The 18,808-nt window shown below is 43.6% G+C and overlaps 2 protein-coding genes across 2 annotated transcripts in view; one reads left to right on the top strand and one right to left on the bottom strand.

Moving 5' to 3' along the window:
• Positions 1-2,669, top strand: part of CDKN3 (cyclin dependent kinase inhibitor 3) — a gene marked incomplete at both ends in the record, with an annotated part of 42,372 nt that extends 39,703 nt beyond the window's left edge. The window contains 3 exons of the mRNA XM_080917145.1: positions 461-492; positions 1,062-1,165; positions 2,583-2,669. Coding sequence (XP_080773271.1) covers positions 461-492; positions 1,062-1,165; positions 2,583-2,669 — 223 coding nt within the window. The remainder of the gene's footprint in view (positions 1-460; positions 493-1,061; positions 1,166-2,582) is intronic.
• A 3,537-nt stretch (positions 2,670-6,206) lies between these two features.
• CNIH1 (cornichon family member 1) lies at positions 6,207-18,518 on the bottom strand. The gene is made up of 5 exons (XM_080916834.1): positions 18,307-18,518; positions 14,620-14,688; positions 10,713-10,825; positions 9,391-9,534; positions 6,207-7,120 (listed from the first exon to the last, which is right to left on the bottom strand). Exons 1-5 carry the CDS (start codon positions 18,385-18,387, stop codon positions 7,093-7,095), a joined length of 435 nt encoding a protein of 144 aa, XP_080772960.1. The 5' UTR covers positions 18,388-18,518; the 3' UTR covers positions 6,207-7,092.
• Positions 18,519-18,808: the final 290 nt, after the last annotated feature.

The raw sequence follows: 18,808 nt of genomic DNA, 5'->3' as shown, positions 1-18,808 counted from the left end.
ATAAACACTGCCTCGTGCAGCCCTCAGTCTGATATGGGTTCTATTAGTGAGACCATTCCACAGAGAAGAGGTAAGAACACAGGCTCAGGACTCCAGCCTCGCTCGTCCTCTGCGACTTGCTACCTCTGTGCGTGAGACAAGGGAAGGATTATTGAGTAGTTGGCACTTGCTCCAGAACTACTCAGATTTCACCAAAAAGACACATAGTCTTGATTCCTACTCGTTCAATGCTCCACTTCTCAGGCGTAGGGTTTGGGGTTCAGTAGTCCCTAAGGCTACTTTGACCCTGAGAGGAATTCAGAATGCATCCCAACATGAATGAGCACGCACTGCTTCAGGAGATTCACTCAGCAATGCTAATCTCTGAATGCAGGGTGCTGTGCCTGGCAGAGAGTAAATCGAGTTGTAACTTAGGAGAAAGTGAAAACAGACAGACTTCAAAGCTCTCTTTCCCTTCCAGCTGCTGTGGAGGACTTGGAAGATCTTGTCTTGGTAAGAAATATATTTTCACTGTTTAACTTCAAAGCGGGCAAACTCCTGTTTAGAGACCTTATCTCACTTCATATTTAAAGGAGAGAAAGCACAATTAAGTTTACAAACCCCAAAGAAAGAAGAAACAATAGCAACAAAGTAGTTATTTACTGTGTGTTCATTTTAAAGTGTGCTGCCAAAAAAAAAAAAAAAAAGAAAGAAAAAAAAAAAACGTCAAAATGAAAGACTGCACAAAGAAGGGAAAAGAAAAACTGTCTACCATGTATTTGATGAGGGAATATACAACTCAGTATATAGAGACCAATGCGGCAATTTAAACAGTGAGCAAAGAATCTGGGTAGACATGTTCCCAAAATACACAAGCAGAAAGCACAGAAAAAGGTGCCCAGCTGTGTCGGCCTGCACTCGTAAGAGCAGGTTACCTTTCAGGAGTGCAGCATTGAAGGGCCTCAGTCTTTTAGGCCATGTGCTCATGCTGAACGGAGTTTGCTGCAATGGAAGTCTATCAAGTCTGCAACAAAATCAAACCAGTTTCTTAATAGCCCATTATCGTTCTTTCGTGTTCTCAGTAGCTGCTTGTCTCCTCCTATACCTGTCTGACTCAATTTCACCACAGCAAGCCATAGACAGCCTCCGAGACGTCAGGGGATCAGGGGCGATACAGACCATCAAGGTAAGAACTGGGCTGTTCTGTCTGCTGCGAGGTGACCTTTCAAATACAATGTAGCAGTGCAAGGGAGCCATACACTCAGTTCCAAAGCTGTGATGCACACGCGCACGCACATTTATCTTTTACACCTACATTAAAGTACAACCCAGGTATATGCACAAGCCACACTGTGAACAAAACAATGAAGATAATGAACTCTGCACTTCACTCTCTGTGGGATCTGTTCAGCCTCTGACCTAGTCAGTTCCCGTGCTGACATCAGCTCACACTCCGTCAGGAAACGGCTACCACAAACATTTCTTGGGTAGATTTGTATTCCAAGGAATTTATGTCCTACTGTGCCACTGCAATGTTGATGAATGCTATCAAAACAGCCCTGCAATACTTTATTGTCTGTTGCCATGGATACTGGATACCTTCCATTCTCCTAAACACTTGAAAACAAGGCAGCAGTAACACCCAGGCTGTGACAATCATGTTACCACAGACCACTGATGTTACCGCTTGTGCACGCTTCTCCACTTCGTACTGTGCCACGTACTGTCTCAGCTTTGGGCTGTCATTAGAGCAGGTCCCCAGGAACCCTCACCCTGGGCTGCCTGTGGGGTGGGGGGTCTAGTCCAGATCAAGTACCAAGACTTACTGTACTCACCCTTACCGGTCAAGCACCCTGCCTCTCAGGTTTAAATGCAGCTGCTCACAAATAAACCTTACTGGTGCACTTCTCCACAGGCTCTGAGACTAGAGCTCCCTTTGTTCTGTTAACATCAAATGCTTCAAATGCAGGAAGTTCCACCTTCTTCTCTCAAACAAAATCCAGTCAGATATGTATGAATTACACACATCTTCCATGTCACTGAGAATGGAGACCACACTCATGGGTGTTGGCTCATTACCTGGGTAATTTGTGGCTAATGGGCCCTCACCACATCTCCCAAAGACAGCTAGTGATGCAGTTCATTATCAGGAATGATGGCTGTCAGAGCTCTTTCGGAGAAATATTTAAACTTCAATAAATTGCTTAAAGTACTTGTTTAGCATATCTATATAGCAATGCTTAATTTTTATTTATGAAAATTATTCCAAATGGACTGTCACCAAAAGCAACAGCCACTCTTAGATCGGGCCACTGTCGTTACAGAGAATGCCTTCCTCTGTATTTAGTAGGGAGAAAACACCAGAAAAACAGTAGGCCTTTCCACACCGGGCTAAAGATTCACTCTCTGAATCTTAGTCCCAGCAGCAAAAGGAAGGGGTCTACAGAATCCTGGCCTCCCACCTCCTGCCCCAGCCAGCATCTCCTCCTCCCCTTCCCAAGTCCCAGTAAAGGTTCAGAAGCATTTGTTTCTTAGCTAAGATGGGGTCTACTCTGGTCCTACTTTTCTGCAGTATATTTCAACATATCTTTACTCTTTTTCAGCAATATAACTATCTTCATGAATTCAGGGATAAATTAGCTGCATATCTATCATCAAGAGACTCACTATCAAGATCTGTGTCCAGATAATGACGATCCAAATACACACCTCTCTAGTGTAATTTGTATTGGAGCAAAACTATTGAGTGCTACTACCATCCTGAACATAAATGTTATGTACAGACACTCCTAAAGCTTTGAGTGGTGAATTTGTTGTTTCACAGCAGAGGGCAGCAGAGCTGGTACTCGTCCTTCTCTTACCTGGGGACAATGCAGGGAAAGGAAGATGAAACTACCGAGGATCAGTTTACCACACTGTGGCCTCATTTCACTGTCACTACTAGGTGTGTGACACAGTAATAAAAGTGAAGTGTTGGTTGCACAGTGGTAGCACACACCCTTAGTCCCAGTACTCAGGAGAGGCAGGAGGATCTCTGAGTTCCAGGACAGCCATAGTGCTACACAGGCAAATATTATCTAGAAGAAAGAAAAGGAATTTTCTGTAAGCACACTCATACTTAACTCTGAAGTGTATATACCTGTGTGGGCACAACCATGACAGTCCATGGCGAGGTCAGAGGACAACATACAGTTCTCTACTTTCCCCACATGGGTCCCAGGGTCACACTCAGGCCACCAGGCTTGCCGGCAAGCGCTTTTATTCACTGAGCCTTCTCACAAGCACATTCTACTTCCTATTTTTAAGTAAATCTTACCCTCTCTCCCCTGAAATTCTGTTTTGCTTTTTTCCTACTTCACTGAATTACTGAATTATAAGGGACTGTGGGTTTTAGAGTCAACTCCCTCTCAGAGTACCAGCATACCTCACCACCAAGGAGGCAGTGTATTGTTCCTATACACAACAAATACACACCAAGTTAGTCTTGAACTCATAGAGATCCCCCTGCCTGCATAAACCACCATGCCCAGGCAGCTTCTAGAATTTAAGATTCCTATGAGAATACTAAGAAAAATGGGAGAATTACACAGCACTAATATCTAATATTCAATCCAGGGACGCAAGACAATCTCAAACATTTGGAGGCTTTGTTGGTCTATGTACAGGCTATAATTACAGACTAGCCTTCACAAACTCTGGTATTACAATCAATTTTAAAATGACAGTATCTGTTAAGTTTTAGGTAGTCACTGAAATTGGCATTAGCAAATATCTCTGTATAGGGATGTGCATGGGTATATCTGGAAACCAGTGGTTTCTCAAGACCTGCCCACTGACAGGACCCCACACCAGAAAACCTCCACCACTCCCTTCCAGGGTAAAGCTTAATCACCAGCACTTAATGGAGGACACACATTTCATACTCAAGTCAACTGGGTTTTCAAGGTGTGCACCCCTCAGTTCCTACTGCAAGTTTCTGTTAAGCTGCTACAGTACAGGAAAGCCTTTATCAGCAACAGGGAAATATGGGTATTAGTCCTGAGATACACTTGTGTCCTTAAGTTTAAAGATGCATTCTAAGGAAAGTATTTTCTCTGCTCAAACTATACGATACATCTAAAAGCAATGTGGTCCGAGAAGACAGACAAGACACGGACCTGGTCTACGCACACCAATGCTAGCTGCATTTGCAGTCAGCACACAGACTACCTGACTCAACCACCACCCATCAACTACCCAGGGAGTGTCTGAGACAGACATTATTGAATATGCAGAAGCAGAAAGAGCAAGCGCTAAGGAGTAGGGCAGGACTAAGTGGGGAGTTTCTCAGTGGAACAGCACCAAGCCTGGGTTTTAACAAACCATGAACTCCAGCGCTAACTATATTTCACAATTTTTCATGTTTTCTTTTTAAGTTTTAGGATCTACTCAGTCATCAATGTATTTGAGAGACTCCTTGACAGAAAACATAAACAGATAAATGTGTCCCATGGCACTGCCATCTGTTCTTCTACAGTGTGGCTAATAATTACTTTCCAAAATGAATGGAATAAGCAGCTATTAGACACCCTTCAGACACTAGTGGAAATGCCTGAATTTTAGTCACAGTAAATGGCTACAGAAATTCAGTCAACAAATCAGGTGACAGAACACCTTTCTCTCTGGGCGTCACTCTGGAAGATTGTTCAAAACCATGTCCTACATTACACTACTAACTGCTGGTCTGACTGCAAATCAACTGGTTTGAGTAAAGGAGCTTGAAGTCATTTGAGACTAACATGATTACATTATTCCAGTGGGGATGAACATTTATGAACAAGGATAGTCAACATAGCAGTAATTTTCTTTCCCCTCTAAAATATTTTTTCTTATGTAAATTTCTGGCTTGCGACTGAATTGTATATATTACAAAATGACAAACAATCTAATATACATACTTCTTAGGATAAAGTCCTCTAGTCACATCTACAATGTGAGCTTATCCTGCAGGAAGAGATACACAGATCATTAGTTGCTCGCCAGTAATTATAGTCGAGGAATGGTATTAAGAAGTACACATGCCAGCCGGTGGTGGAACTTGCCTTTAATCTCAGCACTTGAAAGGCAGAAGCAGGCAGTTTGAGGCCAACCTGGTAGCTACGGCTAACACAAAGAAACCCTGTCTTTAAAAAAAGAGAAAAGAAAAAGACAAGAATCTACTTCCAGAAACACTGGGAAGGTATGTGAGACCAAGCAAGCACTTGGCCCTTCTAATCACAACCACATCTGGATGCTAAAACCTACCAGTGACATGGTGAATGAGCCCCCCTGTTCTCTAACAATCTCCTGGAAATGCATCTAATTTGGGGGAGGGGGGAATAGTCTCAACTAATAAAGAAGATCCAAATTAAGAAGTTTCTTAAAAGTTAAAAAGTGTTGTCTGTTGAGAGAGCACTTGGACAAGAACAGTAATATAAAATCCCAGGAAATCTCTGCATTTTAACCTGGCCAGGCAGTCCTTATGAACAAGAGAGGAAAATGAGTGGTGTTGTTGTAATGACTGGTTGCGCCACACTCTAAGCACACGTCTTCAGTGGCCAGCAAGTACTCAGTTAACTGCACGAAAGAATCCAGAAGGTACGGCAGACTGCAAGCCAATCTATGTGCTTCCTCTGAGTGGCCTGCCCCTCCTCACCCTTCCCTTCTTCCACATCTCCACCCTATCACCTAATGTCCTCCAGATGACAGGAGATCCTCAGGCTGGGGAAGAGTAATGTCACTAGAGAACAGACAGTACAGGAACGCCTTGGAGTGAACAGCAGCAGACATCCACACACACCCTGCTCACCCTCCACAAATTAGCTTTCATCGTTTGCTGAAGAAACTTGTAAACTACTTACAGTACACCATTCAACTGCCTTCACCCCATTCTAAGGCTGCTAGTGAAAATGTGCAAGCAAATGTGTGCCGCACAAGCAGCAGCCAAAGCTCAGATGGAGGGGACAGCTTCAAGCTGACCTCTAAAGCCGGCTGCTTCAGAACACAAACCACAGCACTTAAGACAGCACATGTCCCAAGCACTTTGGAGTCAGTGAGAGGGTGATGGAGCCCTGTGGGCCGACGGTAAGAATTTCATCACTAGTGATGGACCTGGGCATTCAAAACTCTTCAATACCACTTTTAAGAAAACAGACAATATAATAATTCTAAAATGACAATATTGTGTGTTTTATTACGATGGAGTGAAAAAATAGCTGTTTGTGATCTTTCAAACAATGCACAGCGAAGCGTCTTCGTTTCAGAGTTTTATTGTGCTGCACTGAAGGAACAGCGGGGCGGTTACACATTCTCTCACTCACTTCTGAAAATCTAAAGTACTTGCAAATTCTTAATACCTCGACCACTGGATTAGAACAGTAAGCATTAATAACCAATTTCTTAGTAAATAATGTCTTACAAATAAAAACCCATTTAAATAGCTTTAAATGCATTCTTTACAGGTAATTCAGCATGTGTATATCACTTAGGCTTAAGAATTGAAGCAAGCGTATTACTCTGATGGAACGAGGAGACGTCTCTCATGCAATACACGGGGGTGGTCAGTCAGCAGGGACCGAGCCCCTCTTCCTGTTGTGTCCATACAAAATCATCTACAGTGTAAGTGGGAAACCTACCATGTTTCCCACGGGTCAGATATATACTTCAGTTCACCAGAAGCACCTCATATCTACAGCTAATTTATATTTAGATGGCATTTCAATAAAACCAAAATGAGCCCAACAAGTCCTCTAAACAAAGCTTCCGACAGACTGAGGGCGGTCAGTAATTAATGCAATCACTCGGAAGGTTTTGGCTGTTCCTTAAGAGTGCAAGTTCAACCTGTCAACACCAGAGGTAATCATTTTATATTAATTTATACGTAATTCCATTTAAATTCTTTATCCAAGTAGAACATATGAAAACAGTCTTTCCACAAGCAAAAAATGTGGAAACATTTAAAAAATAAGAAGTCATTTTTTGAAGTAACTGATCAGATTCCATAGGCTACTCTTGGAAACAGGACCTTGCTGGATAGAATCCCTTCATTGGTGGCGTTTTGCATGCACTTAACTGGACCGATTCTTCTGCGTTGTTCTAAGAGCTCACCAGAACATAGATCATGCTGAAACAAAGAGAGAAGCTATTAATTCAAATGCTCCGCATTACAAGTCAGCCCCCACATAGCCACTTACAGAGCCAGCTCACACATGGTGTCAGCGTCACAGAAAGACGTGGTCAGTGTGACTTTAACTAGCATGGATGTCTGCCTACTGCCCCCATTTCTTTTCCAGTGTTAGCAGCTGAGCACTCAGTGAGAACCAGAGCTCACAGAAGCAACCCACACAGCACTCAGGAGCAGCACCTCACAGGAGGGAGATGGAGCTGTCACAGGTCCCATTTTATGCAAGGGGAAGGTCAAAGGAGGACCGCCAATCACAGCCTACCAAATCACAGCCTACCAAACGGCTCTAGACAGCAGAAATGGGGACAGCAAAAGGCGTACAACCCCTCCCCCCCAGGGCAGTAAACATGATTTAAGACTCACAAGTACCAAGGGCCATTCTATACCAACAGTGGCTTTACAAAGGCACTGGGAAGAGCCAGGAGAGGAAATGTGACCAAAACATAGAACATTAAATTCTCAGAAAAATCTTAAAAAAAAAAAAAGAAAGAAAGAAAGAAAGAAAGAGGCGCATGGGATGGTGCAAAGTGCACATTCTTCAAATGAAGCTAAGAGCTGAGCACACTCGGACACTGTTAAAGCAAGAAAAGCTTCATGCCTTCATGTCCTGGTGAACATTCCCCACAAGTGTGTATCTCCAGTGCAACTGTTTACACAGGTTTGCTTTCAGAAGTGTATTTTAAATGCCTGCTACATTCCAGCAATATTGAGAAGTTAGGTAAAAAAAAAAAAAATTAAAAACATGAGAAACAGAATTTCACCATCAAAATCTAGTCACAGCTGAAGATGGTGCAGCCTTAAAGGCGAGCGTCATACAACCAAAAGGACAGAACCATGAACTAAACTTCATCCCTTGGTGCACATAAGACAACTTCACAGCGCAGACTTCCTTTGCCCTTGTCTATGACGGGAACCAGGATGATACAGAGACAAACATGAACAGACGCTTAGCACAACAAATGTAAATTAATAGAAGCTTAATAGCTAATGGCGATGTGTTTATTTTATGTGTCTGGGTGTTTTGCCTGCATGTTTGTCTATGCACCACATGTGTACAGAGCCCTCACAGGCGAGAAGAAGGCATCAGATCCCCAGAACAGAGTTACAGATGGCTAGGAACCTCCATGTGGGTGCCCAGAACCAAGTGGGTCCTTAGGAAGCAGCTGCCAGGACCCTTAACTGCTGAGCCATCTCTCCTGCCCCAGTACCACTAAATTTTTTAAAATATCTTTAAAATTCAAAGGAGAGACCTCTGTAGTACACTTTAGAGGAAAATGTTACTGCATTTTACAGGGTCCCATTCTCATCTGCTGTTTTTCTGATGTGTTTGACACAGGGAACTCTGAAGCTTTCAAGCGCCTGGGCCTTCCTGACTTGACCCTGAGCAATCCTTTTCTAGCTTCACACACACTCATCTGAATACTTTTCAGTTGCCGTTCATGAGCCAGGGTCACTAAGCAAGCCTCCAGCAGTTTCCTGCCTCTGACGCTTAGTCCGGTTTGACAGCCATGTGCCCATACCTGGAGCATCTGCTTTTATTAGCTAATACCTACAGCACTGGTTCACAATTACTGCAGTTTTGCCACACAAGGCATTTGGCAACATAGAAACATCTATGGTTGTCTTGACTGGGAAGGTTCGGGGGTGCCATCAGAATCTTGTGGGAAAAGGTGCTGCAGAACACCCACCACCTATAAAAGTGTTGCACAAGAATAGTCCAGTCCAGGGCGCCTATGGTTTAGAAGCTGAGAAAGTCTAGAAGGGGAAAATGAGACCAGCACCCTGTGACCCAAGGCCACCTTGTTCATCTCATTCAGATCAAGCAGGGCAGAAAATTAAGGGCAGGACACACAGTTTATGAAAAACCATATGGTGAGCAGTTGAACACTATCTGGGAAGATGATAAAGCCATTTAAAGTATATCTACATATTAACTCCAAATATGACATGTGACTTTACAAACCCATCAACCCTATCCTCTTTATTCACCAACAGTATGTCTGCAAGGAAGAACCATACCCTGACCCACTGACCCACTTCCCACCAGTGGCTTCATGCTGCTTGCTGGCCAGACACATACCCCATATGGAGGCCAGCTAGCACCCTGCCATCCCTTTCCTCATTTAAGACACCAAGTTACTCTGCAAGGTGCTCAAGTCTGTACACAGTTAGGCACCTGATCACACCTTCACTTCACGTTTTAAACTTACCCGTATAGGTAGTAAAAAAACGCTAGAAGGTAAAAAGCTAGTTTGCACCATCCTTCCTTCTGACAGTAGGCTAGAATGTCTGCATTCATGATAGTCGTTGGGTCATAGAGGCCAGGGCCGCTCATCACTGGTCTACTCATGTATCTGAAACAGACACAGTCATTAGCAGATGGGGAGGTAATGGCCTTCAGCTCGGTGGGGTCTTCTCCAGCATCTGCTACAGGAATCAGTGCTCCAGACACAGGGCACATTTTCTTTGCAGATACAAGCTTACTTTTACCATCTTAATCTTAAAAGTAAAGACTGTAAGAATGGGACTGCCATGCAGATCACATATGGTCTCTTAGACTTCAGAACTCCAGCAGAAACAGAACTGTACAAAAGAACTCGGGTGTTTCCTTTCTCGACCCCCTCCTTTCGGATTGACTTTTATGCGTATGAGTGTGTAGCCTGCACGTATGCATGTGCACCATGTGCATGCAGTGCCCACAGAGAGGGTATCAGAGCCTCTGAAACTAGTTACAGACCACTGTGACCACCATGTGGGTGCCGGGAACTAAGCCCACGTCTTCTAGGACAGACAGCTGGTGCTCTTAATGCTAAGCCATCCCTCCAGCCTGAGGTGCTCCCAGAAGGAGCACCCTTGGCCCAGAGCCCCCAGTGTTCCATCCCTTCCCTGCTCTGCACCTTTCCCTTTCCACCTCTAACAAGAGTACAGTTCTTCTGAAAAGTTACAGACACACAGCACTTCGTGTCAAAATAATTTCTAACATATTTCCTAAGAGAGAGATGAAATTCTGACATACCCATTTGAAACAAAGCTTTCAATTTGTGGGGAGTGGGAGAAAAAAACTCTATGTGGGTCAGACACTAACTATACAAGCCGATGGAATCCGGTTCTCATCTATAAAATAGCTCAATGCTTTAAAAATTACAGAGTAAGCATGAAAAAGGCACACTGTATATCTTGATCTACATGAAGTTTAAAATGGGCAAAAGGCCTTGGGGTTAACAATTTGATACTGGGCTCAGAAAATGTTCTGAGGACTAGAAGTATCTTAATCTGTGTGAATTTACATGTATATGTGTGCAAAACATTCACTTGGCTATACACATCAGATTTGTGTGTGGAGTTGTGACTGAGGTCCTTTGAGGAATCACAAAATCCTGCTCTGACAGTTCCCTGCTTACTGACCTGACATGAGCCGATGCGAAATAGCTTTCAGCCTTCATGTAGACACACAGTGTCAAAGATGACTGTATCAACCACAGCAAAATTAAAATGTAATTAAGGAAATATTTTAAGTGTATTTAAATATTACCTCCAAATATGGTATGCCAAAAGAGGCATGTTGAGGCCCAGTGTAAGCCACTCTGCTGCACAGAGAAACATGACACAGAAGAAAGCATGGATGAGGTACTCTGGAAGCACAAGCTGGAAGGAAACACAGGCCATTATCACAGCGCTCAGCAGGACAGCCGCTCATCTGCAAAGCGGGTGGCACCCAAGTATCTATTTAAAAACATCCCTGTTTTCTTAGAATCAAAAATCAAAGATGCTCTGAGTGTTATCTCCACATTTGACTTTTACCAGAAGTCTGACAATAAGCAAGCCGGCCAGAGGGTAGGAGGCTCTCACTAGAAAAGTAAGACAAGAAATTTAAAACTCAGATCCTTAGAGCAGCAAATTAAATTGCAATTACCATCCAGATTGTTCAATTACTTGTAGGTAAAGTACAATGCTTTTATTTCCATCACTCAGTAATATTAATTCAAAATGAAATAACCTTGAGCACATGCAACATGATAAAAAATCCATAATCCCATTTATAAAGTTGTGGGTTTTGGCCTTTAGCAAAACCAAGAATGCTACGTGTACAATATTTAGCAAGTCACATCACTTCCCCACAAGCTATTCAATGGAAAGCCAACCAGCCAACGTCTCAGCACAGCTCGGGTGGACAGTGAGGCACACAATGCAAGAGACACACTTTCTGCAATGTAGGAGGGAAAAGCCGCACCTCTAGCCATCAATTGCCAGGTTCCTGAGTTCCCATTATTGCACTGCCCTTGGGTTCCCCTATGCCTGTCTAGCCACAAAATGCTACATGGCAGAAGACCTGTAGAACCTTAAAACTCAAAAGAAAACAAGCCTTTTGATAAGTAGTAAGGAGAAATTAATTCAAATGACATACATGCATTTATAAAATGATGAAGACAATGATTTCTAAATTATTTTTTATCCTTAAATGGTTCAGTCTAAACTATGAGTTGTTAAATAAAACATTAAAACTGTTTGAGGACAATTCTAGCCAAAATTCCTAAGACACAGATGCAAAGCTCAATTTATCAACTGGCTTCACACCAGGTTGAACCAGTGTGGATCAGGTCCTTCCTGAGAGCAGGCCATAGCTGCAGAAGTAATCAAATCACCCTGTATGCTCAAGCCTCTTCCTAAGCTCCCAAACTACTTCTCCAGTGGAAAGTCATAAGGCCAACCAACTTTCCCCAAACCTAGTCACACATTCTAGTCAATCACTCTTCTGCTGAGCTTATCCCAGCCCTAGTATCAACGTTTAATGAACATTATTTTAAATAAAAGCCTAGCAAAGCCAACTAAGTCACTAACCAGATATTTTCTACAAATGTAAGCAATATAAGTAGCTAAGATAAGCTCTACATATGCACATATAAACATATATGATATAGACATGGATGATTTCATTTACGGTCAAATTTTTTATCAAAAGGACGTCTTTGAAACTCTAACTACAACCAGAACAGACCAAAAAAACATGCACCACAATTCCCACTGGAACTGCTTTCACAACGTCAGTTTAATGGCAGTATGCTGCTTTAAACGGTGACAAGCCTTCAGCTCTAAAGCCTGAGACCTAACAAAACTAATTGCTTAGCAACTGCACTTAGACTGAGGTGACAGGAGAAACTTGAGGGTCGCACTGCCCCAATGCTCCTAACTTGTCCTTATAGACAGCAGTAGCTACCACAGGCCCTGCAGCTTCTATCCCTCTTGCTCCTCAAAAATGTGCAGAAACATTCATCATGCGCCTCTCACCAAAATCAGAGGTTTTGGGGGTTTTGATTTTTTGGTTTTTCAGAGACAGGGTAGCCTTGACTGTTGGTTGTCCTAGAACTTGGCTCTGTGGACGAAGCTAGCCTTGAACCCAGTTATTCACTTGCCTCTGCCTCCTGAGAGCTGGGATTAAAGGCCTACACCTGGCTAAAAATCAGAGGTTTTCAATCGCTCAATTACCACGAAACTCATTCTATTTTCAACCCAAAGGTCACATAAAGCCTAGTACCTAGAAAAACATAGCTCATGAAAGACATGGTTGAAATGATTAGTACTGAAACATGGAAAACTGTATCCCCTTACTAGGTTTACGTTTTTAGAAAAAATACTTGTCTTCCCCCATACTTTGGCAGAACTGTAAAAACAAATCTCAATAGGGAAAACTGTCAGATGCGCTGCTCTTCAGCCAATCATCGGCACCCTGGACAATGGTCTCCCCTCCTGCAGCTGCAGGCGGCTCAAGCATTTGTCTTTTCTCAGTATGAATTTCTTTCCATTGAGAAAAGCCGAAAATCACACACTACAATAAATGTTCAATAAAATGTCTCCCTCTTCAAGTTGAATAAATTAGGAAAACACAGTTTAAATGTCAAAAATCAGGCTGTCTAGTTTATAACTATGGTCTCTACCTTAACCTGTATGACATCAGAGTACCTGGACCCCATAGAGCAACTCAACCAAGTGTCTACTCATGAGAGTAACTATTCAGGGACCCGAACAAAACTGCAGGGGAAATGCGTCTGTGCAGCCTGGGCCCAGAGAAGTACCCATTTGACTCCAGCTGTGACCTCGTCACTTCAGTATCTCACAGAACTGAAAAGAACCCAGCTTCCTGACTTCTCGACAACTGGTTTTAATACCGGGGGCAAAGATGTTCTACAACGCACACCTGTTACCTTCCAACCACAAAGCATCTTCTCCGGTTTAACGTCCTACAAGCAGGGAATGCAGTATATTGAGACGTGTGGTTGTTCCGACATAGTCTTACTGTAAAATGTGTCTACGTTTACCTGGGAAACAAGGAAAAAGTAGCGAGCTAGCTCTGTGGGGACTCTGCCAAGTCAGAGCCTGAGGATGCAAGGAACCTGCTCTCCTCACTGTCCTGTAGTAGCTTTTGAGGGACAGCTGCTGCTTTCTAATCTGTTGCTTTTATCACAAGCAACTCTTTAGCTTCTGACCAATCAGGCAAAATCAAACCTACAGACCAGAGAAGAATCTTCCTTCAGATGCCAAATATGTATTTAAAATCAACCCCAAACACAATGGAGCCACATTATCAATAAATCTATCACAGGCCAAGGTAAGACAGACCTGTTTTAGAAATCTGAGGTAGACAGAACTTACTAGGAATAACCACATAGACACTTGGATACAAACCGCTAGCTACAAAATTCCGGCATCTTGAGACTTAAGACAGCATCTCCAGAAACAAGACTCGGCGATCCAAGCACAGAGCTGAAACAAAGGCTGAGCGAGCAGCAGACACATAACCAAAGCTCAAAGTAGCTATGGCAGCCAAGTCCACACTCCAGTCCATGTGTCCACGTCACAGGCTGAGAGTGATTCCCCACTACTAATGTCATTTTATACTGACCAACTTTCAAACATTGGGTTACGTAAATTTAATGCAGATGTGCCTATGGCTATAACATAAAAAAATGCATAAGCATTTAACAGCTTTCCCTACTTGACTGGGCCAGCAAGCAAACATTTGCATAAAGAGTGAAGTGTCATGAAATCATAACCCTCAACAGGCATGTGAACAAGCACACCAAGCAGAACAATGCAGAGACGATGCCATCCCTCCCCAGATGACGTGGCATTAAACATCCAGCTAAAAAGCAGTACACACCTTTAGTGCAATTCTGACTCTTTTAATCTTTTTGACCTTTTCAACTGTCTTTGGACGACAATGTAAGAAGCAGATTGGAAGAATGTTAGCACAACAGCTGACAAGATCTGGGGCAGATTAACAACAGAACACTCAAGTGTGTCAGGAAACAGAACTTCATCTTGCCTACTTCAAAACATCCATTTAGATCATGCTACCCAGAATACTGGCCTTTTCTAAGTTAAATAAGTTAAGAGCAAATAGGTTTTTAAAATCTAAAGATGAAAGCAATGTCATAACTTACAGGATTCAGGGTATTACACTGGTCTATAGGGTTCTTGTAATCAGTCTTCAGCTCATCAAATGCTATGATCTAAAATAAAATTACAACAGTTAGGACCACTCACTTTAATAGAATGCAGCAACAAGCCTTCCCCAACCATCACAACATCACTGAATAATCAAAAGCCCAACATTACTTCAGCGCCAATTTACCCAGTAAGTCGAATGTGCTATTAAAAAGAAAAAAAGCTAAAAAGGATGATAATCAGATTAAGACCTGAAGACATGTCATCATGACCACACTACTGCCTACATCATGTTCGTCATCTGCGCCCACCGTGACCTTAACTGCACATTACCCAATGCTTCCAGGCAAGTTGCTTTGTCTATGTGACATGAGCTTTTTCCTACTCATACAGACATTTATGCAAGGTTTTCCTCATCCTGAAAACCCTCCTTCCTGTACCATTCCTTCTGCAGCTGTGCCCCACTTTCTCTGGGCAGAAATTACTGTACACTTGTGACTTCTGTCACCTGCCAGTATGGAGTCTCTCACTCTGAGTATGGTATCTGCATGTCGGTCTGCTCCAGTGGAGTGCAGCCTTCTCCCTTGGCTCAGTACTCTGGGAGTCGGGAATGGACTCAAACAATTCCATGTATGCCCAACTACATACACTGATAAAGCTCAGATTGCCCATGCTTCTAGGAGAAAATAAGTTTAAACCTAAGTGTCTCAATGCCCTCACACAGACCTTCAAGGTTTAAATGAGTTTAGAATCCAGGTGGGGAGCCGTGCCGCGTGCGGCGTCTTTAGAGGGGTGCTACTCCAGCTCCTCACGATCACGATCACTAGCTGCCTATTTCTAGCTTTTGTTGGGCTCGATTCTCAATTAAAGTCCTTGGTTTCAGAAGAGCACAGATTTCTTCTCTTAACCTCTAGAAGTGTCTAAGAAACATTCCTTCTAACCCTCTGTACTAAACCCTCTAAACAGGAACAGGAGATGAGGATAACTGAATATTAAAATGTAATATCCAAGGAGGCCAGGAGGGAGTGGCATGGGAGGAGAAGAAAAAGAAATGGGAGGGAAATGATACAATTACATTTTAATTTTAAACTGTAAAAAAAATTAATTACTTGAAAAATTAAAATTAAAAAAACAAAACAAAACATGCAAGCCTCCTTGCTCAACTAGAGGCTACGCCAGCTGCCAGCACTCCCGTGTCTGCTGCCAGGAGTACCGAGGATTCCAACAGCAGAAATGGGGCCTCAAACCAGGGGTGGAGTCAGCTACACAATTGACACCACACCTTTTCACTTGCCTGAAAATGATCTTTTACAGACACTATATCACTACACGTGGAGGACGAGCAGAGTTCAGTGAGGCACAGGGAAGCCCCCAGTTTCCATTTGACTTTTAAGCATATCAGTCTATTATTTCTAGGATTGCAAAAATCAAATCATCTCAAGTTTAAAAAAGATTAAAAGATATAATATTCACAGTAGCAAAGATTTTATCCTGCACGTTACTATGGTTCAGGGTCTAAAATATGAAAGTGCAGCACATTACTGAATGAAAGGGAGCCTTTAAAAATAGAGAAAAATAGTCTAAAAATTTTAAATGTACAGAACTCAACAGAAAGAATTTCCTTTGTCACTGATTTCTAACACAATCAATGTTAAAAGTATAAATGTGTAGTTTGAAGGAGATACACTTTGATCAGTTATGAATATTAACAGGCCGCTTCATCACGCTGTATGGGATACATTCCTAAGTCTACTTCAGTTAACAGAAATTCAAAGCAAGAATCATGACTGAAATACTTGTATTTAGCAGGTAATTTTGACTCAAATACATAGCAAATTAACATACAGCCATGTTTGAAGGCATGACTTCATGTAACTCAGAATTAGGAGGGATTCAGGACGTCCAGAGACCCTGTCACCATGTCTCCAGTGCGGGGACCACATTTACACCCCATACCCAGTTTGTGTGGTGGGATTGATGCCACACTAAGAGGTGTGAGGTTTTGTGCATTGCTAGGCAGGTACCTGGCCAAGAGGGCACAGCCCTAGTCAAAACGAACTTTTAAGATTGAAGTTTCTTTCCGTTGGTTCCTAGGAATCTTTTAAGTAAAAAGATTGCTGAATGGGTTTCTAATAATGTACAGCAGGCATATGTTTACAATTGTTTCCCCAAAAAGCACTGTAATTATCTGAACTAAACCTAAAAGTTCTCCACTAATTTGTGGTACAACTTTCTTTAAGCCTATAATAGGACTTAAAATGATCTATTTCACCTAGACACATTTCCTTTCTAATAAAATTACACATTTTCTTTAATTGCAGGTGTTTCTTAAACCAAACAGAGAATACAGAAAGTGTGGGGAAGTGCCCAGATTTCTTCCATTCACTTCTACCATCCCAGAGGACATTATAAAGAGAGCTAACGACTTCACGTTACATTTACTGATGGGAAGGAGCCAGACACTTTGGCTTCATGAGAAGCAACGGTGGGCCAGCTCACAGTCCTAAGCTATCTATTTTCCTGTTCTTCTACCAAAGAGCAGAAGATGCTCCTCCAATCTTTGGTTACAACTAATGAGCATCCTGAGGTAGCAGTAATTTCTGACGCAGTGAACACCCGACCCCAGCACTCCTCCATCCACAGTCAGTCTCTAAATACAATCACACTGCTTAGAAAGAGGGACCCGTGGTATCTATCACTCCACTTCTGAGACTCCCGCAACCATTTAATCAGGCACAGGATGGCGAGGAGACCTGACTTAGAACTTCCACGAGGTTAAACTCGCAACATCATTCAAATTATGCCTTTATTCCGGAAAGTACTGGGAGGGTGGAAACAAACGAGCTCAACTTTTGAGGATTGCTAATTTCAAGAGAGCGTTCAGGGGTGCTAAGCAGTAGAGACAGTCAAATTCTGTTTCCAATAGAACTGTCATCAAGGACAGAGCGCACTAAAAATGTATGTCCACCCTGCAACGATATGAGCAGCCGAAGGTTTCTGAGGATTTTCAAAATCAAATTAAAACTCCCTCTACTAAATCAATCAGCCCAGGCCACAGAGGTGGCTTGGAAAGCTCTTTCGATTCAAGTATGGCTTAAAGGGAAAACTCGGAGATGTGGCCAACGAAGTAATCAATCCAAGCTGCCTCAAAGTTCATTCGGAACTTGTCTCCGAGCCACGGTGTTCTACTAGAAAATCGCCCATCGAGTGCTCCAAAACAGAGTTGGAAATGCAGCTAGAGGAGCTTACAACTATCCGATCTGGACCGTGCTCCGAGGAAGCCTTAAAAGGCAATCGGTAATTCAAGGATAAAAATTAGGAAAACTTCACGCCCAGAGTCACCGCTCGGTGCGCAGTGGGCATTCTCCCTGATGGGGGACGCGGACAACCCAAGCGCGCGGGCCCGGCGCAGACACGGCGCCGCCCGCCTGCCCGCCCCGCCCAGCCTTGCTCAAGAATAGCGGAGCGCGGCCTGGGCCCGCACGCGGCAGCCTGGACACCGGGACCCCACGCCAGACCGTCCGGACCCCTGGCCCGGGAGCGCGCAGCCCCACGTCCACGGCCCGAGCAGCCCGGTCACGTCAGGGCGCGCGCCGGCAGCAGGGGCCCCGCGCAGCCGCGGCCCCGGAGCTGCAAGAGGTTGAGCCGTCGCTCGCCCTCTTTCCCCCTGCCCGGCTACTCACGTGCCAGATGGCGAAGAAGATGAGCGCGGCGGTGAGCAGCAGCGCCAGCATATAGCAGAAGGCCGCGAAAGTGAACGCCATGGCCGGGGAGGAGCTGCCGGGCGCGCCGGGGCCAGCGGAGAAAGGCGGCGCACGGCCCTCTGGGTAAAACCATTCACTTCCCCCGGCCTCAGCCTCTACCGCCGCCGCGGCCTCCTCCCGGCACGCCTGCGCAGAGGACCGCCTGCGCGAGCGCCCCCTGATGGTTGGAGTTTGCATGGCACTTCTGTTGTCCACACAGTTGATTTGTCGTCCTTCATTCTGTAGTTCACTTTGAATAGCCATTAAATGAATGTCTAGTTTGCTCCAGAGTCCAGTCTTCTGTTTGAAATGCAAAAGTAGATTTTAAAAGTGCCTGTATTGAAAGGATTTAATCTACTTCCAGAAACGAGTGACTAAAGAATGCTGTTAAAACACTATAAAGTGGTACCTGTGCATGCTATGAAAGGTCAAAGAGGGTCAC

Source organism: Micromys minutus, assembly GCF_963924665.1.
Source record: "Micromys minutus genome assembly, chromosome: 5".
In the NCBI taxonomy this organism is placed as follows: Eukaryota; Metazoa; Chordata; class Mammalia; order Rodentia; family Muridae; genus Micromys; species Micromys minutus.
The sequence above is the reverse complement of the archived record's forward strand: the minus strand, read 5'-3'. Positions and strand labels throughout refer to the sequence as shown.

Bases quoted from the DNA above. Each gene is read 5' to 3' on its own strand.
- CNIH1 (XM_080916834.1), bottom strand. From the start codon at position 18,387: ATGGCGTTCACTTTCGCGGCCTTCTGCTATATGCTGGCGCTGCTGCTC. The intron at 14,689-18,306 runs GTGAGTAGCCGG...ATTTTATTTTAG, and splicing joins TCTTCTTCGCCATCTGGCAC to ATCATAGCATTTGATGAGCT. The intron at 9,535-10,712 runs GTAATATTTAAA...TGTCTGTTTCAG, and splicing joins TTGGCATACCATATTTGGAG to ATACATGAGTAGACCAGTGA.